We start from the raw sequence: 24,262 nt of genomic DNA on the forward strand, positions 1-24,262 counted from the left end.
CATACCCTTCTACTCCTGCCTTCATTCTTTCCAGCATCAAGGTCTTTTCTAAGAAGCCAGTTCTTCACATCAGGTGGCCAAAGTATTGGAGCTTCAGCTTCAATCAGCTTCAACATCAGTCCTTCCAATGAATATTCAGGACTGATTTCCTTGAGGACTGACTGGTTGGATCTCCTTGCAGTACAAGAGTCTTCTCCAACACCACAGTTCAAAAGCATCATCAATTCTTTGGTGCTCAGCTTTCTTTATAGTCCAACTCTCATATCCATACATGACTATGGGAAAAACCATAGCTTGACAACATGGACCTTTGTTGGCTAAGTAATGTCTCTGCTTGTTAATATGTTGTCTAGGTTGGTCATAGCTTTTCTTCCAAGGAGTAAGCGTCTTTTTAAATTTCATGGCTGCAGCCACCATCTACAGTGATTTTGGAGCCCAAGAAAATAGTCTCTTACTGTTTCCTCATTTTTTGCCATGAAGTGATGGGACCGGATGCCATGATCTTAGTTTTCTGAATGGTGAGTTTTAAGCCTACTTTTTCACTTTCCTCTTTCATCAAGAGGCTCTTTAGTTCTTCTTCACTTTCTGCCGTAAGGGTGGTGTCATCTGCACATCTGAGGTTATTGATATTTCTCCTGGCAATCTTGATTCCAGCTTGTATTTCATCCAGCCCAGCATTTCCCATGATGTATTCTGCATATAAATTAAATAAGCAGGGTGACAATATACAGCCCTGACATACTCCTTTCCTGATTTGGAACCAGTCTGTTGTTTCATGTCAAGTTCTAACTGTTGCTTCTTGACTTGTACACAGATTTCTCAAGAGGCAGGTAAGGTGGTCTGCTATTCCCATCTCTTTAGGAATTTTCCAGTCTGTTGTGATCCACACAGGCAAAGGCACTGGCATAGTCAATAAAGCAAAAGTAGATGTTTTTCTGGAACTCTCTTGCTTTGATGGTGCAATGGATGCTGGCAATTTGATCTCTGGTTCCTCTGCCTTTTCTAAATCCAGCTTGAACACCTGGAAGTTCGCAGTTCACATACTGTTGAAGCCTGGCTTGGAGAATTTTGAACATTACTCAAAAAAAAGTCAGACACAACTAAGCGACTGAACTGAACTGAATTAAACTTGTTAGCATGTGAGATGAATGCAATTGTGTGATAGTTTTGAACATTCTTTGGCATCGCCTTTCTTTGGGACTGGAATGAAAACTGACCTATACTCAACAATTACAGAATACACATTGTTTTCAACTATACTTGAAGGATTAAAAAAATTTTTTTAATTGGAGAACTGCTTTACAATGTTGTTGGTTTCTGCCATAAAACAACATGAATCACCCATAAGAATACATATGCTCCCTCTCCTTTGAAGGATTCTTAAAGCTTGACCATATATGAGATGCATCAGTTAAGACTGAAATCCACTGCAACAGATTCTTCCCACACGAGTGATTTAAACCAGTTAGGAGTTTATTTTTCTCATGTTACATGAAATTCAGAAACAAGCAACTCATAGTTGCTTATATACAGCCAAAAAATACCTTACATGTCTATTATATAATCAGTAGTCTATGATTGTCATCTTATTGGTCTATTCTCTAAGGAAAAAGAGATTAACCTGAGGGCAGATGGTAAAGTGAAAATGCCAGATGCCATGCTCCCATTTCCATGGAACTCTTTAGAACCCACAAGCTGTGACCTCTTGCTTCTTTCTCACAGGCCAAGACTGTGAGGTCATGGGCACTCACAGCTGCAAGAAAAGCTGGGAGATGAGTCCTCAGAAATTGTCTACACTGCTAATTTGAACACAACTGTAGTTTTGTTACTTGAAGGAAGGGAGAAATGGATATTGGGACAGCAACTTCTTGTATCTCACACATTAGGCCACATAGCAAGTCTCTAATAATTTTGTTTGTATGTTATTGATCTATGTCATGAAGATCAGGCATTCTGTGGACAGTGCAATTCAATTAGGAATCTATAACTAAAAGATAGCTAAAATATGCCCAGCCTGCACATTAAAATACATATTTATAAATAACCTATAGTTCAGTCCAGGATATCTTGATGAGAAATGCACAATACTTAGTACTTACTTATAATAAAAACATTACATACCTAAATTTAGTGAGGGATTTCCCTTGTGGTCCTGTGGCTAAGACTCCACACTCCTGATGCAGAGGGCCTACCTAGGTTCAATTCCTGGTCAGGGAACTAGATACTGTACATTGTGACTAAAGATCTTGTATGCCACAATAAAGACTGAGGATCCTACATGCTGCAATTAAGACTTGTTGTAGCCAAATAAATACATAAATAAATAAATACTAAAAAAAAAAAATCTTTGTGATGTACATCAAGGGGAATTTAGAGTGCTATATAATCTTTAATACTCATCAGCTAATGAGTTGTCACACTTTAAACACTCACTGATAAATACAATCACAGAATCGTAACATTTACGTTTGCCCCAGTATAATGTAACTGAAGAGTTGTGCCTTCTAAATTGGTCATAATATGGTTTCTCTCCAGAGTGTGTTCAAAAATGACTGAGGGGGGAAGAGGCCCTTAAGGCTAGCTTGTAGTCATTTCATTCACAGAGCTTCTGCCCAGTATGTATTCGCTTGTGCATGATAAGGTTAGTGCTAGTGCTGAATGCTTTTCCACACTGGATACATTTATAAGGCTTCTCCCCTGTATGAGTTCTCATATGCACTCTTAGGCAAGAGGAATTCCTAAAGGCCTTCCCACATTCTTTACATGCATAGGTTTTCTCTCCAGTGTGAGCTCTCTTGTGCACAATGAGATAAGAGCCTGTGCTGAAGGATTTTCCACAGTGATTACACTCATAAGGTTTCTCTCCAGTGTGAGATCGGGTATGTTTCTTAAGGGATGACTGATCAATAAAGGCTTTCCCACAGTCACTGCATTCATAGGGTTTCTCGCCAGTATGGGTTCTCATATGTTTCTGAAGGGATGAAGGAACAGTGAAAGCCTTGCCACATTCCTTACAGTCGTAAGGTTTCTCTCCAGTGTGAGTTCTTTTATGAACGTTAAGGTGAGAGCTCTGGCTGAAGGATTTTCCGCAGTGATTACACTCATAAGGTTTCTCTCCAGTGTGTGATCTTACGTGTTTCTTAAGGGAAGATTGAAAAACAAAGGCTTTCCCACAGTCCCTACATTCATAAGCTTTCTCTCCAGTATGAGGCCTCAAACATATCTGAAGGGACAAGGGGCCAGTGAAAACTTTCCCATGTCCATTACATTTTGAGCTTTCTTTCACAGTACACATTTTTTTGTGGACACTATGGAAAGATCTTTTCCCACAGTCACTGTGTTCATGGAGTTTCTCTTCAGTAGGTATTTGTTTATGTACTGAGAAGGAAGAGTGTAATTTGGATATAAGATGTTGATTACATTCAGACTTTTCTCCTGTGAGAGTTCTGAAGTGTTTCCTAAGGGGTGACTCTTGATTAAAAGTTTTTCCACAATCACTGAATTCAAGAATTTTCTCTCCAATATGAGTACACAAACGATTCCTAAGAGTTGAGGGATGGCCAAAGTCTCTCCCATATTCTTTATATTTGTAGCATTTCTCACCCTTGCAATATCTTGTACGAATAAGGTGGTAATTCTTTCTGAAGAATTTTCTACAGTGATCACATTCCAATGGTTTCTCACCAGGGAGGGTTGGTGCCTACAGAAAAAGGAGTAAGTGATGACTAAAGGCCTTCTTGGGGCTTCCCTGGTGGCTCAAACAATAAAGAATCTGCCTGCAATGCAGGAGACCTGGGTTTGATTCCTGGGTTGGGAAGATCCCGTGGAGAAGAACATGGCAACCCACTCCAGTATTCTTGCCTGGAGAATCCCATGGACAGAGGAGCCTGGCAGGCTACAGTCCATAGGGTCTGCACAGAGTCTGACATGCCTGAAGTGACTTAACATGCACAAAGGCTTTCTCACTTTTATTACACAGGAACTCATTTCCATGTGGATCCTGCCATATACAGGAAGTATATTATTATGACTAACATTTTTGCCATTTTCAGGATGTGTGTATATTTTTTGCCTTATTCTTTCAAGTTGAAATAGCTAAATACTCTTCCCAAGGCCCCATGGAATTTATTCCATCAAAGGGCATCCTAATTATAGAGTTTTTCTAATCATGGGTGAAGAATGAATGATTTATTAAATACTTAATAGTGGAATGACATTTAAGTAAATGTTTGTTGCTGTTGTTTAGTCGCTATGTTGTGTTTCTTTTGTGACCTCATGGATTGTAGCTTACCAGGCTCCTCTGTCCATGGGATTTCCTAGGTAAGAATACTGGAGTGAGTAGCCATTTCCTTTTCCAGGGGATCTTTCCAACTCAGGGATTGAACCTGCATCTCCTGCCTTGGCAGGCAGATTCTTTACCATTGCACTACCGGGGAAGCTCAAGTAAATGTTTACTTTTTGATATTCTCTGCAAGGCTGCAAGTGTTGAGGTAGGTTTGGAGATTTCTCCAATTTTATAGGATTAATAAAGGATTTCCTGATGCAGCTTTCTGATGAATGATTCTACTTGCCTCAAGTGTCTCCTCTTGCTTGGGTGCTGCTGCTGTTTTAATTTCTTGAAATTCACAGAGATCTCCCAGTCTTAAAAAACAGGAATCACTTCTAGTGAATCTCACCATTTTTATGCCATTGGAAGTTTTTTCTCCAGGGATATTCTGCATGAGAATTACATCTTTTGATTTAAGTTGAGTAGCCCCATCTGAAAGTGAATGGGGAAATTTTTTATAATTATTGGGAGAAAAAGTAGGGGTGAAAGAAAAAAGGAGGCAGGCATGCTATCGATTTGTTTTCAATTAATAACCCTAAATATAGGAGGAATATGTGAGAGAGAAGATGTAACCAGTGATCAGAGAAATTAATTTAGGAACTTGGCTTTCTCTGGGAAAAGATGCCAATGATAGGAACAAGCAACGGAAATGAGAGGTATTTTACATAGAATTCTGGAGGCTTGGGACATAAAGCTCATGTAATGGTCTCAGCCTTCTTAGCTCACAATGACTGACAACTGTACCACCACTCACAGGCTGTGGCTATTCCATACAATGACCCCTTCCTGCCCGGGGCTCACCTGTACAAGCACTTTGGAGAATTCCTCTCCCCTCTGGCCTCAGTTCTTCCTGCGCCACCTCGGTGATTGGACTGTGTTTGCAGAGATGATACCCTGCTCATGGGAAAAGACATATGATGTGGGGAGACTGTGAAGGAGACAAGGAGTCTTTCCACAAAACTGATTCCAATACTTTGGTTTTCAAGGATTCTAAAGATAGGCAAGAGCAGCAAAAGAATCAGATTACATAGCCTTTTCACAGAGCACCATAAGACAAACACCCACACACCTTTTCCCACATGATCTGACTCTTGAATTCTAAGCCCAAGATCTGTAAATTACCTAAATTTTTTAAGAACTGAGAAAATACAATCAGTGAATTTTCTTGGGAAGTGATAAGACTTCCCCACAAGAGCAGGAACAGTCCATTCTGTGTTTACCGTGTATAGCTGTTCTTTTCAGTTCCTGGGAGAGACAAGTGATGAACTAGTACATGCATAAATAAGTGAATATGAAGGAATGAAGCCAACTTTACCCACTGAGGCCAGGTTCCTAAAGTTCTCCAACATCACATCTCTGTACAGGATTTTCTGAGTGGGGGCCAGCAGGGCCCACTCCTCCTGTGAGAAGTCCACTGACACTTCCTCGAAGGTCACCAACTCCTAAAACACCATGTATACATTCAGGTTCAGCCAAGAACTATCTCTAACTTTGAACCAGAAAGATGATGGGTGAGGCTGAGAGGAATTGGGGAGAAGACCCAATGTACAGTAAGCTCAGACATTCTTCAGAGGCCTCTTATCATTTCACCCAAGTTCTTGGAATCTTCCACTTCTGTTCTCACTCACTGGACCATCTCTTTCAGGATCATGGTTTTTAGAAGCTTTTCTAACACAGCTGAGCTGATATTGCCACAACTAGGTTGCAAGGAGTCTTCTAATCTTATTCAAGATCTAGTACAGATTTAGCATATTATAGAATGAGAAAATACTTGGAAAATGAATGTTTTTCGTAGTGAAAAAAAGTCTTTGTTTTCCTTCATGGCAGCCAGCAGAATATGGAACTAACACTCACCCTCAGGGATTATCTGAAACACAAAACAAATGTTGAAGCTTTTCCTTAAACATTCTCTCTCTCCCATTCTAAGAAGCCCAAAGAACTGAGGGAGCCTGAGGCTCCAGTACTTTGGCCACCTCATGCGAAGAGTTGACTCATTGGAAAAGACTCTGATGTTGGGAGGGATTGGGGGCAGGAGGAGAAGGGGACAACAGAGGATGAGATGGCTGGATGGCATCACTGACTTGATGGACATGAGTCTGAGTGAACTCTGGGAGTTGGTGATGGAGGGAGACCTGGCGTGCTGTGATTCATGAGCTCGCAAAGAGTCGGACACGACTGAGTGACTGAACTGAACTGAACTGAACTGAGGCTAGTCTGGTTGGGCTGTGAAGCTCTGGGTCACGGACAAGAGATGTAGCCTTTGGGAACAGTGATTTTTTTTGGATAGAGTAACTTCCCACATACCTGTGACCAGGTTGTCAGCAATCCTGCAGCCATTCTTTCTTTTGTGTGTCTCCCTTCTGGCTTGGCAGGGTTCTGACCATGAAGACCTAGAAACGAAGAAAGAAGCCATGAGATTCTGGGCCTGACAGATATTCAACACTTAGAGGCCTTGTAAGAGTTCTCATACTAGCTTCAGAGTAGCCACACGCACCTAAATGCATATATATATATATATATATATATACACACACACACACATAATACAGTAAAGAATTTATCTCCTTATCCAAGAACAGTTAGGAATTGGGAATACAGTATGTTCTTATTTTTTAAACTTTTCCCTAGACTGAGCCACCAAAATTGCCTAGAGTCACTAACAATTCAGTAGCAATGAGTCCTCTAGTATTAAAATTCCTCTGTATAAGAAACCAGGACTCCTTTGGGAACTATGTTCAGTGTGGAACAAGAAATGTTCAGCATAAGCCTGGAACAGCTTATACCAGAAAGGAAGGAATCTACCACACAGGAGAAAACTTAAAAAGGTTCCCACTGGCTTATGATGGAACAATTTAATAAACAGTAATTACAATCAGTTGAAATACACCAAATATAAAACAAAGCCATGAGTCCATAATGTTACTAAAAAATGGTCAATGGTCACTACCAGAGGTGACCAGGATATAATTTTGTTATTCTGAAAATTTGTAAAAAAAAAAAAAAATCAAGCCTGTATCATCCTGTCCCCTCCTTTATGAATAACATTTTATTATTACTAAATAGTTATGATACAGGAAAGTTCTTTCCAGAATAATCATACAAACTTTATTCTAAGTTCCATTTATTATGAAGAAAACGCTAAAATCAGAAAGTCATCATTCTGAAACCACTAGTAAATTAATGCACTTAGGCAATGACAATCAATGGTTACTAAAATATTACGTGAAAAGTGAATGGGAATATTTATTTTCAACTTCTAGCTTTGAAAAAATTTCAAACTCAAAAGTTGTAAGAATTAGTGTAAAAGTGATGAGCTTCCCTATACTCTTTACTAATTGTTAAAGTTTTGTCACATTTGCTTTCCTTCTCCTCTCTGTAGGGGTGTGTGTGTGTTTCATCAAGAATATTGAGAGGAAACTACTTGAGAGGAAATTGCAGGTGTCAGACCCTTTTTTCCTATATACTTCAGAGTGTCATAGGAACTGGGGACTTTCCCTAACAAAATCAAAACCAGGATTTAATATTTATTATCTAACATATAATTCATATGCAGAATTTTACCAACTAGTCCAGTAATATCCTTTACAGCAGCCACTTTAAAATTTCCTATCCAGGATTATGCCCTCAGACTATGTTTCTTTCATCTTCTTTAATCTGGACCAGTCCCTTGGCCTTTCTTCATCTTTTCAGGTTTGAAAAGTCCCAGGTCAAATGTTTTACAGATTACATCTCAGTTTTAGTTTGTCTGTTTTCTCATGGTTAGAGTCACAACGTTTATTTTTGGATGATGTATTTTATAACTGATGCTTGTCCTCAGTGAATCACTTCAGGAGGCATTGGGAACAGTGTTTCTGATTACTGATGTTAATTTCAATCACTTGGTTAAGGTGGTATGCAGCAGGTTTCCCCATTAAGTGACCCCCCGCCCTTTTTTTTTTGTAACTAAGAAGAAACCTGAAGGGGATAATTTTAAGACTAAATAGATGTGCTGGGCAACTTTATAAAGGAAGATCAGGCTGATAAATCTTAACATCTTAAGAGACACCTGGACACCATGAGTTCTGATATGATGCAATAAGAGACAATACCAATTATAAAATATTTTTTAATAAAAAAAAAATCCTAACAAATCCTTTCATCGAATTAGCAGTTTATAGAAGAAGGGTAAGAGGAGGGGACAGAGGACACGCTTAATGATATATAGGGGACATAATCAGAAATATCCAGTTTGGAGGAGAAAGAGGAAAGGAAAACTCTTCCTGATTAAGAGACTTAAGAGGTGTAACAATTCACTGCAATGTGTGGCCCTTACAGCTTAAAAAAAAAATAATGTTATTTACTTTAGGCTGTGCTGGGTCTGTGTTGTTGTGTGGGCTTTTCTCTAGTTGCAGTGAGTGGGGGCTACTCTCTAGTTGTGGTACACAGGCTTCAGTAGCTGTGGAACATGGGTTCAGTAGTTGTGGTGCTTGGGCTTAGTTGCTCTGCAGCATGTGGGACCTGCCCAGACCAGGGATTGAACTCGTGTCTCCTGCACGGGTGGGTGGATTCTTTACTACTGAGCCACCACTTCAGTTCAGTTCAGTTGCTCAGTCATGTCCGACTCCTTGCGACCCCATGAATTGCAGCACGCCACGCCTCCCTGTCCATCACCAGCTCCCGGAGTTTACCCAAACTCACGTCCATCGAGTCGGTGATGCCATCCAGCCATCTCATCCTCTGTCGTCCCCTTCTCCTCCTGCCCCCAATCCGTCCCAGCATCAGGGTCTTTACCAACGAGTCAGAGTCAACTCTTCGCATGAGGTGGCCAAAGTACTGGAGTTTCAGCTTTAGCATCATTCCTTCCAAAGAACACCCAGGACTGATCTTTAGAATGGACTGGTTGGATCTCCTTGCAGTCCAAGGAACTCTCAAGAGTCTTCTCCAACACCACAGTTCAAAAGCATCCATTCTTCGGCACTCAGCTTTCTTTATAGTCCAACTCTCACATCCATACATGACCACTGGAAAAACCATAGCCTTGACTAGGTGGACCTTTGTTGGCAAAGTAATGTCTCTGCTTTTTAATATGCTATCTAAGTTGGTATTTATTTAACTTATATGCAGAGTACATCATAAGAAATGCTGGGCTGGAAGAAGCACAAGCTGGAATCAAGATTGCTGGGAGAAATATCAGTAACCTCAGATATGCAGATGATACCACCCTTAATGGCAGAAAGTGAAGAGGAACTAAAAAGCCACTTGATGAAAGTGAAAGAGGAGAGTGAAAAAGTTGGCTTAAAGCTCAACATTCAGAAAACGAAGATCATGGCATCTGGTTCCATCACTTCATGGGAAATAGATGGGGCAACAGTAGAAACAGTGTCAGACTTTATTATTTGGGGCTCCAAAATCACTGCAGATGGTGATTTGCAGCCATGAAATCAAAAGACGCTTACTCCTTGGAAGGAAAGTTATGACCAACTGAGCCACCAGGGAAGCGCCCAATTCTTTTTTTTATAGATTAGAGAAATATGGTAAAATTTTTGAACGTTAAGGCTTTGTAACGGCATTTACAAAGTTCCTGGTTTCAGCTGGCACCTCAAAGATATATTCCTTTTAAGTTACATGATTTTAGGTTCTCAATTAACAAAGGTCAACAGACATGGAGAAAGTCTAGAAAATGCTCAACATTGACAAATTAGTTCAAAAACTAGAGAATTTGCCTTCAAAAATAGCTATTTCTACCAAAGTGAGAAAAAAAGGTATTGTTGTTGGATTAAACTACAATTTTAAATATCAACGTCCCTTGGAAAATATCACTATAGCTTGAAAAATCACATTGACTTACAACTCACACTTTTGATCCTTGGAATGACATTTTTTAATTCCAAAATGCAGTGTGCTTTTTTTCCCCCAAAGTGATTTATTATAAAAAAGCTTGCTCCCTCTCAATGCTGAGTTAGTTCAGCAATGCAGCTCCATCCTTTTAAGCATTCTAGTCAAGTGTTAGTCACTCAGTCGTGTCTAACTCTTTGCAGCCCCATGGACTGTAGCCCACCAGGCTCCTCTGTCCGTGGAATTCTCCAAACAAGAATACTGGAGTGGGCTCCAATTCCCTTCTCCATGCAGTATGCTTCTGAGTCAGTAGTTTTATACTGGATGCCCTTTAAAGCAATCTTCCTGAATGTTAAAATGATCTATGATTTTTTCATTAAACTTATGAGCAAATTTGCTAATATGTTTATCAAGAGCAATGTTTCCCTTTCTTTTTTTAAAAAATATTTATTATTTATTTCCTGCACCAGGTCTTTGTTGGGCACGTGAGATCTAGGTCTCTGACCAGGGATTGAACCTGGATCCCCTGCATTGGAAACTGGGAGTCTTAGCCATGGGACTATCAGGGAAGTCCCTCCCTTTCCTTTTTAAAAGTAATTTTTAAGTTTATTTTTATTGAGGTAATAATGATTTACAAAACTATGTAAGCTTCATGTGTACAAAACCAAATGTCTTTTCTAACACTCCTTTATTAAGACATCCCACAGTTCACTATAGTGTGCATTCTGCCTTGCTGCAATAAGTAATAAATCCAACTTGCTTAATTCTGTGTGTTCCTGGTAACCTTTGGCTAAAGACCACTGATAATATCAAGAAAAACTATTAACTTGGGGGTGTGTCGTAATGGTGTTGTGATAATGCTAAAAACTTCTGTTAAAAGTTTGCTTGGGGCTGGTGCACTGGGACGACCCAGAGGGATGGTGTGGGGAGGGAGGAGGGAGGAGGGTTCAGGATGGGGAACACATGTATACTAATTAAATAATTTTCTATTAAAGAAAAAAAAAAAAACTCATCAAACTGTATACTTGAATATGAACATGTATAGTTATTATATTTCCATTATATTTTAACAAAGCTATAAAAATCTGGAGTGTCAAAAATAAAAAAAAAAGTTTGTTTAAAAATTTTTAATTGAAGTATATTGATATATATGTCATGTTAGTTTCAGGTGTACAGCAAAGTGATTTATTTATATCCATTGTATACATATTTGTATGTGTATGTGTGTGTATATATATATACACACACACACACGTTTATACATATATATACATATACATATATGGGCTTCCTTTGTGGCTCCATGGTAAAGAATCCACCTGCCAGTGCAGGAGATGAAGGTTCTATCTCTAGGCTGGGAAGATCCCCTGGAGAAGAAATGGCAGCCCACTCCAGTATTCTGGCCTGGAAAATTCCATGAACAGAGGAGCCTGGCAGGCTATCGTCCATAGGGTCACAAAGAGTTGGACATGACTGAGCAACTGAACACAGCACAATAGATCAAAGTAGAAAATAGTATGATCATCTCAATAACACACTAAAAAGTCTGATAATACTCAACATTGCCTAATGATTTAAAAATATTTTCAGCCAACTCCATAAAAAAAAAAACAAAACCCTCAACTTTTAAAATGGGCAAAATATGTTTTTCTAAAGAAAAATACAATGGCCATTAAGCATATAAAAATATGCTTATTCTTAACTACCAGGGACATGCAAATTAAAACCACAAGATACTACTTGACACTCATTTTGATAATTATTCTCAAAAAGACTAACAACTGGTGAGGATGTGGAGAAATCAGAACTCTTATTTGCTGATGGGAAAGAATAATGGTACAGCCCCTTTAGAAATATTTGCAGTTTATCAAAAGGTTACATATACGATTATCATAAGAATCAGCATTCCACTCCTGGGTATAAACCCAAGAGAAATGAAAATAAGTCCACACAAAAACTTTAGCAGGAGAGCTCACAGCAGCATTACTTATAATAGCCAAAATGTGGAAAATAACCCAAATGCCCATTAAATTGTGAGTGGATACATGTGATGTATCCATACAAAAGAATTACTTGGCCACTAACAGGAATTAAGTACTGACACTTCCTACAATGTGGATGAACCTTGAAAATATTATACTAAGTGAAAGAAACCATTCACAAAAGACAAAATATTATATGATTACATGTATACGAAATGTCCAGAATGGACAAGTCTATAAAGACAAGAAACAGACCAGTGCTAACATGGGCCTGGTGGGTAGTGAGGCATGGGGAGTGAGTGCTAATGAGTATGGGATTTCTTTCTGGGATGACGAAAATCTTCTAAAATTAGATTGCGGTGAGGGTGGCACATCTCTGGGAATACACTAAAATACACTGGATTATACACTTTAGTTACATGTGATTATATCTCAATAAAGCTATTACAATTAAAAGATGCTCCTTGGAAGGAAAGCTATGACAAACCTTGATAGCCTATTAAAAAGCAGAGACATCACTTTGCTGACAAAGGTCTATATAGTCAAAGCAATGGTTTTTCCAGTAGTCATGCAGGGATGTGAGAGTTGGACCATAAAGAAGGCTGAGCACTGAAGAACTGATGCTTTCGAACTGTGGTGCTGGAGAAGACTCTTGAGAGTTCCCTGGACTAGGGAGATCAAACCAGTCAATCCTAATGGATATCAACCCTGAACATTCACTGGAAGGACTGATGCTAAAGCTGAAGCTCCAATACTTTGGCTACCTGATGGGAAGAGCTGACTCACTGGAAAAGATTGTGATGTTGGTAAAGACTGAAGGCAAAAGGAGAAGAGGGCAGCAGAGGATGAAATGGTTAGATAGCATCACTGACTCAGTGGACATGAATATGAGCAAACTCTGGGAGATAATGGAGGACAGAGAAGCCTGGAGAGCTACAGTCCATGGGGTCACAAAGAGTCAGGCATGACTTGGCAAGTGAACAATAACAACAATGAAAACTATTACAAAAAATAATGTTAGTAAACAAAAAAAAGAAGCATAAAGGGAAATGTCTTTAAACCTGAAAACATGCCAAAAATATACAGCAAGTGTTTCAATTTACTAGATAAAAGCCGAAGGCCTTTGAGACACAGAAAAAGAGTGGCTCCTTCTACTAGCATGTTACAGACAGCACAGTAAACTGGGGAGAGTGGACAAGGATAGGGAGACATGATAGGTTAGAAGATAATAAAGGAAGAATATCATCCTGCCATTCCTGGATGATATGACAGTGTGTAAACAACCAAAAGCATCTACAGGTAAGATTAATTGAAAACTAAGAGGTATGCAGCTTGCTGGATACAGAATATAGCTCTGAGGGCTCAAAACAGAACAAGGGGGCAGTTTGCAGTATACAGGAACAGCACCTATGACCCAACAACTCAAGTTCTAAAAATCGACCTTAAAATTTAAAATCCTAAGTCCATAAAAATGAAGAAACATGGACAAACCCATTCAGATGGGAACAACTCAATCGTCCACCAACAGGATGATTCCACACAACAGAGCTGTAAAAGAGGTTAAAAAAAAAAAAAGGCAGATCTCTGTGAACTAATGAGTACTTCAAGACATGTCATTAGCGGAAGAAAATGAGATACAAGAATGGACATCTTCTTACGGAAATGCAGTCTGATTTGAGAGAGGCTTTTTAAAGAAAGGGTGGACAGGAGACGGAGAAAAGACCCCGAGCACGTGCCCTGTCCGCATCTCTTCCTGTGTACAGACCGATCAAGCAGTCTTTCTGGAGGCGGGAAAAGCGTGGCCCCAACAGGCGGGGATGGAGTCGGTCGCTGCTGGGAGTAAAAGCGGTGGGTCTTGCAGCCCTATGCGCGCAGCTAGGGCTGGGAGTCGCGCGAGAAGCTTGGCAATAGGCGCTGCGGTTCCGAACTGCTTGCGCCTTCTATCATATCCATGATCCTTCCCCGTTCTCCAACCGCCACTCCAGACTCTCAGTCAGAACCTGGGCTTGGGTCTGGCCGGATCGGATGCCAACGGATAAGGTAAGCTGAGGAAGGGGGGCTCTAGAGACCACGCCGTTCCCAGAGGCGCACTTCTGCTTCCGGTTTCGACCTTAATTCCGACGAGTGGGCGGGGCTAGGATGCGGCAAAGCACAGAGTGGCTAAGGCCCAGTGAGGCTGCTGGGCCATAAGCTGAGGACAAGCCCAGTAAAGTTTGGGGGCTTGCCAGGTGTCTCGTGGTAAAGAATCCACCTGGTAATGCAAGAGACGTTAGGTTTCATCCCTGGATCGGGAAGATCCCCTGGAGTAGGAAATGGCAACCTACTCCAGTATTCTTGCCTGGAAAATGCCATGGGCAGAGCAGCCTCGCGGCCTTAAGTCCATGGGGTCGCAGAAGTTGGACAGCCTGAGAACCCACGCAGGACATCTTATTTTAAGCAAAAGAGGCTTATCAAGTAAAGTAACTTACTCTTGATGTCACATTAAAATATAAAATGATCCCCAGGTACATGAGCCCAAGTCTTTTGACTCCATTTGCTCTCCCCAAGGGAAAACGTAGAGGTCCCAAGATTTTGAAAAGAAGACTCAGCAGTCAAAAGGAGTCCAAACTTCACTTCCTCAGCCATTATGGATTCTCTTGTGTAGTCACTGCCTCTCCCTTCTTCCTAACCAAAATAAGCCCCCAGAAGTCAGAGACCTTTCTGTCCCAATTCCGATTTCAACAATGATTATCCTGGTATTAAAAACAAATAACCAGAGAGTCTAGATCAGACTTTAAGCTACCTGCTGAGACAGACAGACAGATAGACAGAGACAGAGACAGACAGGCCACTACAAAGCTGAGAATAGCCAAAATCTGATACTAATAATGACAAACACTGGTGAAGATGTAGAACAGGAAAGCTCATTCAGTGCTGGTAGAAATACAAAACTGTACAGCCACTTTGGGATACAATTTGGTGATCGCTTACAAAACTAAACATAATCCTACCAAGTAATACAGTAGTCACACTCTTTGATATTTACCCAAGTAAGCTGAAAACGTATGTCCACACAAAAACCAGCACATGCATGCTCTGGATTGGGGACTGGGGTGGGGGTGGGGGTTGTTTCTTTGCACATGAATGTTTATAGCAATTTTATTTATAACTGCCAAAACTTGGAAGCAGTCAAGATGTCCTTCAGAAGGTGAACAGATAAGAAACAACATATTACCAGAGCTAAAGTGAATGAACTATCAGGCCATGAAAAGACCTTAAATGCATATATATTAAGTGAAAGAAGCCATTCTGGAAAGATTAAATACTGTATGATTCCAACTATAAGACACTTTGGAAAAGACAAAATTGGAGATCAGTGACTGCCAGGGATTAGTGAGAGTGATTGGTAGAATATATAAGCAGGGCGCAGAGAATTTTTAGGGCAGTGAAAATACCCTGTATGATACTATAATGAATATATATCGTTACAGTTGACACTTGAACAACAAGGGTTGATCTGAACAGGTCCACTTACATGTAGATTTTTTTTTTTTCAATGAGTACATACTAGAGTACTACACAGTTCATGGATGGTTGTATTCACAGGTGCAGAACCCAGAAGGCTGACTGGTGAGTTGTACTGGGGTTTTTGACTTTGAAGAGGGTCAGGGTCCTTAGACCTCATGTGTTCAGCATTCAACTGCAGTTCTCAAATGAGATTCATTCAAATGAGAAATTCACATCTGGTTCAATAGTTTTATGCCAGCTTCATCATTCCTGGCCTCAGGTTCTGCTTGGCACCTGGAAGCCATCTATGTGGGTACCCTCAGGACTTACTGTTATATCAAATTAGTGCCCCCCACCCCTGTCCTAAATATTTTTATCCATCAGAAGTAGGAGCAGTGTTTGGTGGTCCTGAAGTGGAAGAACCTTGAGGTCAGGGCCAAAGGTTGTTAATGATTATAGCAGGGAGCAGAGCAAAGTTTGGTGAGAAAAGACATGCCACTTGTCTGAATTTCTGGGCTGTCTCTGGAACTTCCTTCTACCTCCTCTCTCCCAAATTAAAACAATGGAATAAACCTCTTCAGTGGATTCTCCTTTCTAGGCTGTATCCCAATGAATAAGCAGCCTGCCCTCTGTGTTTCTGTTGGGTGCAGCCTTGTCATTTCCTCTAGGAACAAGAGGCTCTGGGTTTCTAGTGAGGTGCATGAGTATGGATGGCCAGGGCAGAGTTACTGGCAAAGCGTGTGTGTGCTTATATTTACAGTAGAGCTCAGGAAGGCCCTCTCACTCTTTCTTCTGGTGATATATGATGTGGACCATCTTTTCACATGCTTATTTGCTATTTGTATGTCTTCTTTGCTGCTGTGTCTATTAAGGTCTCAGTCCATTTTTAACCAGCTATTTGTTTTCTTATTGTTGAGTCTTAAGAGTCTTTTATCAGTTGTCTTTTGCAAATATTTTCTCTAAATCTGTGCTTGCCTTCTCACTCTCTGGACAATGCCTTCAGCAGAGCAGAAATTTTTAGTTTTAACAATGTCAGTTTATCAATTATTTCTTTTATGGATCATATCTTCTATGTTATATTTAAAAAAGTATTGCCATACCCCAAGGGCTTCTAAGTTTTCTCCTATGTTATCTTCCAGGAGTTTTACAGTTTTGTATTTAATACCCAGGGCTGCAATGCATTTTGAATTAACTTATGTTGAGAGTGTTAAGGCCAGTGTCTAGATTTATTCTTTTGCATGTGGATGTCTGGCTGTTCCAGCATCATCTGTTGAAAAGAATTATATTTCTATATTTCATTTCCTTCGCTCCTTTGTCAAAGATCAGCTGACCATATTTATGCTTAACATCAGTAGTCTTTAAAAATAAAGTCTTTAAAAATAAGAGTATATACAAGAAACACATTGGTATGATTGAAGTTTTTTGTTTTTTTCTTTCATTTTCACTGCAATGCATGGTTCCAGGCCTCACTGCTTTCAAGCAAAATGAAGTGATCATTCTGCAACAAAGCTCTGTTGTATTCTTTACTTTCATAAGGATTCTTATAGAGTTGAGCTGATAGTTGACCAAAATGAAATAAAACTTCATCAGAATGACATATATGGGAATACTTAGCCAAGTGAATTCTATGTAAAAAAATATATTGTGAGGGGTATTTCAAGTGTCTGCCAAATTCACAATGCTCAGAGACTGAAAAACAGGTGAATGACACAAGCCTTAAATATCTGTCATGGTTATTGTGCTGCTTTTCTATTTTATGGAACTGTTAATCTTCCACTAGTGGAAGGGAAGGAACTATACCTTATGAATCTTACCATGTCTACCACGCTGGACTTTTTTCCCATTCAAAATATCCCACTGAGGTGCTGACCTTCTGGTATTGAGACAAATCTCCCAATCTGAAATAAGATTACAAAAAATTATGTTATTGGAAAATAAATGGAAGGAAGGTGTTAAAAATGAAGGCCAATGTGTGTTTACTTTCAAACATTGACTTAAAATATATTTTAGAACAGAAAGAAAGAATAAATTAAGTTTGGCTGGATTAGGAGTTTGGCGTGATAAGGTGCTGTGGTCAAACTGGTAGGTGATTTACTAAGAAATGATTCTAGTGTTGAAACTGACTATGAACGGAAAGCACCATGGAGGAAAACAAAGGTGAAAGGAAATGGATAAAGAGCTTAAGGCAAATACAAAATTTAAATTAAAAAATGGGACAGATTCTACCATCAGGCCAAAAGAGCGTTTCCAAAAGTGAGGGAAAAGTTAAAGAGAAGAAAAGTTCGACTTCCCTGGTGGTAGAGTAGATACGAATCCACCTGCCAATGCAGGGGACGTGGGTTCGGTCCCTGGTCCGAGATCTCACTTGCTGTGGAGCAACTTAGCCCGTGTGCCACACTGCTGGGCCTGAAAGCCTAGCGCCTGTGCTCCACAACAAGAGAGGCTACCAAAATGAGAAGCCCGTGCACCACAGCAAGGAGTAGTCCTCAATTGTCACAACTAGAGAAAGCTGCGAACTGCAACGAAGACCCAGCACAGCCAAATACATAAACAATTAGCCTTTTCTCTTTCTTGGAAAACTTTCCATTTTCTTCAGCTTTCCTCTTAGTTCTACCTGAAAGATCAGACGAGGTCTGCATAGCTGGTGCCCTGCTCTGAGAGGAAGATGCCTGATATAATACTAACATGTAAGGGATGACAAATACTTCCATAAATATGGGGCCGAGAGTCTGCTCTTCAGGGATACCAAATACTCTCAGGTATAACTTGAGAAACAACAAAATGTTCATGTCAACTTTATCAAACCAATAAACTTTAAAATAAAACTAAAATGCAACGATATTCACATTCTCTCTCATTTTTCACAAAACAGACTCCCAATCTTTTGCCTAAAACCCAATCTAAGCTTATATACAGAATTTTGAAGTCCTAAGCCTTTTATCCTAGAAAAAATAAAGTCAGTACAATGGACAGATCTTCATTTTTCAAGAGGAAGCCACTGTACTGTAAAGTCTGTGACCTCAAAGGTCACTGGAACCTACACCATCACAAACATCCTGGCATCAGGCAGTTGCCATCTCTATCAGTGTGCACTTGAAAAAGAGGAAGGGAGACCCAAAGCCTAGACAGGTTTCATGTTCTCCCACCATCAACCCCAGGGCTTGATGGTCCTCAAGCCCCTTCTCCTCTCTACCTGGACATATTCATAGTGACCTCATCCAATTATGTAGCTTAAGAGCACCTCTCTCTCTAACGATGTATCTCACCACAACTAGATTGTGACCTCTTCTGGTCTTAATTTTCTCTTGTGATAGGATTAGCAATAGTTCTGAGCACATTACAGACAATAAATGCTGGAAATGCATCACTCCTCCAGTGACAGCACAAATTCTCAGAATCACATGTCAGCTCCCTGTCTATTATAGCAAAATGAGGGCACACAATCAGCATGGATGGTCAGACTGAATTAGTAAATACTGGGATGATGGTATCATTCTCTTTTGTAAATGAAAGGCCCTAAGATCTGAGGAAATTTAACTTGGACTCAGTCCCTAAGCAGGTTCTGTTGGAATAAAAAACTCTGTTTCACTAGAAGGAAACACATCTGCCTGGAAGGAAGAAGCATGTGCTTTTATAAAAGAATACATTTCCTACTCACTTGAAAATAATTTGTCAAGACATCCAGTCACAGTCCTTTCCCCTTCTGATGTCTCTTCATAAAGACAGAAAAAGTCCTAAGACAGCCTTAAGAAGAAACAAAAACTGAGAATTCAGGCTGCCCACAGTTCCCATACTCACAAGCCTGGAAACAACCCACACTAATTCTAAGTAAACACATACACACTGCTGCCATAAAATGCCCTACAGTCCGCTTCACCTGAAATTAGAAATGGATTTTGGTAAAAAGGAAAAAATGTTTAATAATCTAATTTCATTTTACAGATAAAAGTCTAGACAGGTAAAATTGTTGGGGTTATTTTTTTGGCTAACAGTGATGTCTCATCAGTTAAGCAGAACTTCTCCCACAAAAATGGGCAGACTTACCCCTTTCTCCCCAAGTCCCAGGATTTACACAAAAGGATATTGTTATATACTTAAGCACCCTCCTAGACAGCCCAGAAGCAGGACTGTGTAGACCCAGGCCACAAAGACATTATGTTCACAGGCCAGTAAAGTACTGTCTCTGAAAGGAGCATCAGCAAGTACTTGCCACAAGGGAAAAAATCAAAGGCTGCATCTGTGAATCTGACAGTGAAATCTGCCTTATACATGTTATTCCCGAAGTCTCTTCAAGACAGTTGAATTCCTCTTGATTAAGCAGTAGTGGGAGTCTTGCCTCATGCCATCAATCTTTAAGCAGTAGGCATTACTGATTTGTCATCAAGCATCATTCATTAGCCATCGTTCTGTGGAAGACGGCAGTTATGTATTATGTGAAAGTCATTAGAAACTGTAGATGGCATGAATATAAATAATTGCCATTTCCTGAGTACCCATTATGTACTGGAAACATTGAAAGCTCATATGATTATCAAGTTATTATTACTGTCATTCAATAGTTGAGGCAATTCATGTGCAAACAGCAGTGGTAATTGGTCCAAGATCACCACTTAGGAAGTGGTGAGCCAGAGCCTGAATCCAGGTTACTGTGTCTCAAAAGTCTGAACTCCTAAGATTATTGTTAATTCTCCAATATGACTGGACAGTGATCATGAAACAGTGCGCAGGAAATGACTAACTTAGCAGGTCTGGGTTGCCCAAAATTTTTACTAGGAATATGAGTATGAACCTATGATGTAAGAAGATATATTTTAACTGGGTTTTTGAAGAATAATAAGACAGTATGTTCACAATATAATTTATATGGAAAGGAGGATATAAAATTATAAATTAAAAAAAAAAACTTATTTATTTATTTATATTTTTGGCCACTTTGTGTGGCATGTAGGATCTGAGTTCCCCAACCAGGGATCGAACTTGTGCCCCCTGCAGTGGCAGCATGGAGTCTTAAGCACTGGACCACCAGAAAAGTCCGGAAAATATCTATTTTAGATATCCACTGAAAGGCCTAGACACAATTAAACCCTAGAAGCACTGAGTCCATGTATCATACAGACCTTGGTGTCTACAAGGAAACAGGCTTCTTGGAGAAATCATTGATTATGGTCTGTTCACAGTCAAATTTGGGGCTTCTCTGGTGCCTCGGCAGTAAAGAATCTGCCTGCAATGCAGGAGACCTGGGTTTGATCCCTGGGTTGGGAAGATACCCTGGAAGAGGGCATGGCAACCCACTCCAGTACTCTTGCCTGGAGAATTCCATGGACAGAGGAGCCTGGCAGGCTACAGTCCATAGGGTCACACAGAGTTGGATATGACTGAAGTGACTAAGCAGCAACAGTCAAATTCAAAGTGAACTGGGAATTTATGCTCAAAGATTTATAGGGATGTGTTGAAAGGACAAATGAATCAAATTAAAAGGCCTACTCTTGGCCAAGTTTGGGAGAGCCTGAGCATCAAATAACAGCAACTGTTTATAATATGATAAATGAAAGAAAAATAGGGGAATATGTTGTGAAACCCTGAAAGGGGGGAAAAAAAAATAGAGAAGGGAGGGTAAGTGGGGGGAGAAAGCTCTTGTTCACAAAAGACTGACAGCAAGAGAATGGAAAAATTTGGAAAAAGAAAAAGAATTAGAAAAAACAACAACAACCAAAAGCACTTTTCAAGACCTCAGTGTAAAAAATAGGTAGAAGTGAAGATCAACAAGTGATGCTAAAACCACTGGGTGAAAGGGCTGGGCAACAGATTATTCCCCTGTTGCCAAGTATCACCCTCAGATTGTTGTTGTTGTTGTTTAGTTGCTGAGTCATGTCCAACTCTTTTGTGACCCCACAGATTAGCCCACCAGGCTCTTCTGTTCATGGGATTTCCCAGACAAGAATCCTGGAGTGGGTTGTCATTTCCTTCTCCAGGGGATCTTCCTGACAAAGGGATCAAACCAGCATTCCTGCACTGTGGACAGATTCTTTACCACCGAGCCACCTGGGAAGCTTATCACCTACAGATTATCACAAAGAAAAATGTGACCGTGCAAGACAGAGATGGGTACCTTAACTAAACACTTTGCACTCCTAATACACAGTGGACGACTTGCATTTATGTGCCTCCTGATGTGACATGACATGAAGTACACATGACCTAGGACATTTTCAAGTCTCTAAACCTGCAGTCTAATGCAGTAGTCATTGTCTTGCTCTATGTGGCTATCGTGAATATGAAATGTGGCTAGTGAGACTGAGGGCCTGAAATTTGTCATTTTACTCACTTTTAATTAAATTTTAGAAATAAAACTGTTCAGTTACTAAAAAAAATCTTTCAGTATGTTTGGAGCAATCTGGGTTTCCCCAAATATTTTTTCAACAGTCAATTTTCTGAAAGCTAAATACAGATCAAGAATTTCTAATAAAAATTTAGCATCCATACTAAATGAGGTGAGCTTAGGTGTAAAATACATATCAGAGTCCAACAACTTGGTACAAAAGAAATGTACAATTTCTCACTAATAACTTTGTATTAGCTACATTGGTCATTAATTTCACCAATAGTTATATATTAATAACTGGGTAAATTAGGTTAGCTATGACATATTATTAAAAATAACTTCACATGTGTATTTTCTCCTAATTTGACTACTAAACATTTTAAAATCACATTACATTTGTTAGATACTACTGGCTGTATCAGGTGACTCAGTGGTAAAGAACCTGCCTGCAAAGGCAGGTGACCTGGGTTTGACCCCTGGGTCAAGAAGATCCCCTGGAGGAGGGAATGGCAACCCACTCCCACTTGCCTGGGAAGTCCTATGGACAGAGGAGCCTGGTGGTCTACAGTCCATGAGATACACAATTACATGAAATTATAGGAAAACATTACCATATGGGAATGCCAACATTTTTCAATATAAATCTCCTGGACTGCAGGAACCACAAATACTGGCAAATGTTTTAGGTAAAACAGATGTAAAACCTAAATGCAATGTGCAATTTGAATCCAGCTTATTTGAATCCCAGCTCCGTCCAAAACCCGACAACTATAAAATATACTTTTGGAAAACTGGAGAAATTTTGATTTTCTTGGATGGACAATGGAGTTTTGTTCTTAGTAGGAAACTGTCCTCATTCTTAGAAGTCAGTGTCTGCAATTTACCATTAAATGGTTCATCATTTTATATACATATAAAATGACAGACAAAATCTTAGTGAACTTAGATTCATGGATATTCCTTTTATTGACCACAAATTTTCTTAAGATAAAAATTTCAAGATGAGGGAATTTCTTGGTGGTCCAGTGGTTAGGACTCCGCACTGTCAATCCCGTGGGCCATGGTTCATCTCCTTCCTGGCGGGGGAACTAAGATCCCTCCAGCCGTGCAGCATGGGCGAAAAAAGAAAAAAAAAAAAAAGAGAAATTCTAGATGCATACCTGGAAGAAAAATCTACCCGTCAAAACTCATCTTACATAAATTCAATTCCAACGGCGGCTACTAACGGCAAACAGCTTCGATCGACTTCCTTCCCAGAGGCTTCTATATTTTGAAGGTTTGGGGCTTTACGGGGCTCTCATATGGTAAATTTATTATTTATATGAATCCCTTCCCTCCTGCTCTTATTTAGATCAAACACACGTGCTCCCTAATAACCTACAAAGGTTTCTTCTGTTTCCAACGGAATATGACTTACCAAACTTCAGTAACCGACAACCACGGCCGGAGTAAAGCCACCGAGAGCTCACCGGGACACGGGGACAGGGGGCCATAGGTGCCGGAGTGTCGAGAAGGACGGAGATGCTATTTCTTTTCCTTGTGGAGTAAGGACCCAAAGGCTGCTCCGGTGGCTTGTGAAATCGGGAGCAAAGCGGATGGAGAGTAGGCCGGGCGGACCCGCCTCCTCCCGGAACTGCCGCCAGGCCGAGTGGGTCCTAGCTCTCGGAGGAGGGGCCGCCGCCCGGCAGCCCTCGAGGCTAGTGTCCTTTGACTTCAAGCCTCCTCTTGGGTCTGTTCCCCTCCTGCTTGACCACACAGAGACCGGACGATATGAAACAAAAATTTCACCTCACACCTGAGCCGGGGCACACCAGTAACAGAACTTCTTCACTGCGCACGCGCAAATACAAACGCGCACGCGCACTTTCATTGTCCGCGTGCAGCCTAAGGGGTGGGGCCTCGGAGGTTGGGCGGGCCCTAGAGGCCACTGCTTCTAAAGTCTGGGAGCTTCGGGGAGTTATTCCCTTTTCCTTCCGCTGAGAGGCACTGAGGCACAGTTTCCGGACCCGCATGGTGGGGCTGTGGCCCAAGATTGGCTAGGTGGTTTGCTTTCCTCAGTAGTCCATGCATCTTACATGAATGACAAATGCTTTCAAATTTGGGTGCATAATTGAATAGTCATTTCATAGAAGGAGGCAGATAATTAAGGTGACAGTGCACAGTTCACAATAAGTTTTAGGAATCCTAAATACGTGAACCGTGAACTTCCAGATGTTCAAGCTGGTTTTAGAAAAGGCAGAGGAACCAGAGATCAAATTGCCAACATCCGCTGGATCATGGAAAAAGCAAGAGAGTTCCAGAAAAACATCTATTTCTGCTTTATTGACTATG

General features: G+C 40.4%; 1 protein-coding gene across 5 annotated transcripts; it reads right to left on the minus strand.

The window, feature by feature from the left end:
• Window positions 1-1,452: 1,452 nt before the first annotated feature.
• Window positions 1,453-23,781, minus strand: LOC113895949 (zinc finger protein 177-like). 5 transcript variants are annotated; one of them, XM_027547823.1, is made up of 8 exons: window positions 23,349-23,781; window positions 19,268-19,353; window positions 17,424-17,507; window positions 6,632-6,717; window positions 5,643-5,769; window positions 5,129-5,221; window positions 4,572-4,759; window positions 1,453-3,700 (listed from the first exon to the last, which is right to left on the minus strand). In XM_027547823.1, the coding sequence occupies exons 4-8, from the start codon at window positions 6,662-6,664 to the stop codon at window positions 2,594-2,596; spliced, it is 1,548 nt and encodes a 515-aa protein (XP_027403624.1). In that variant the 5' UTR covers window positions 6,665-6,717; window positions 17,424-17,507; window positions 19,268-19,353; window positions 23,349-23,781; the 3' UTR covers window positions 1,453-2,593. The 5 variants fall into 5 exon arrangements, with proteins under 5 accessions (XP_027403624.1, XP_027403625.1, XP_027403622.1 ...); XM_027547824.1 differs by having other exon boundaries at window positions 17,410-17,507; XM_027547821.1 differs by lacking the exon at window positions 19,268-19,353.
• Between the last annotated feature and the right edge of the window lie 481 nt (window positions 23,782-24,262).

This window comes from Bos indicus x Bos taurus, chromosome 7 (genome assembly GCF_003369695.1).
Source record: "Bos indicus x Bos taurus breed Angus x Brahman F1 hybrid chromosome 7, Bos_hybrid_MaternalHap_v2.0, whole genome shotgun sequence".
Classification (NCBI taxonomy): Eukaryota; Metazoa; Chordata; class Mammalia; order Artiodactyla; family Bovidae; genus Bos; species Bos indicus x Bos taurus.

What these genes read in the sequence shown, in the direction of transcription:
- LOC113895949 (XM_027547821.1), bottom strand. Translation starts at nt 23,424, where the DNA reads ATGGCCCCCTGTCCCCGTGTCCCGGTGAGCTCTCGGTGGCTTTACTCC. An exon ending in TGCTGACAACCTGGTCACAG is followed by an intron (nt 5,770 to 6,631) that starts GTATGTGGGAAG and finishes ATGGTGTTTTAG; the next exon opens with GAGTTGGTGACCTTCGAGGA. An exon ending in TAGGAACCTGGCCTCAGTGG is followed by an intron (nt 5,222 to 5,642) that starts GTAAAGTTGGCT and finishes TCCCATGAGCAG; the next exon opens with GGTATCATCTCTGCAAACAC.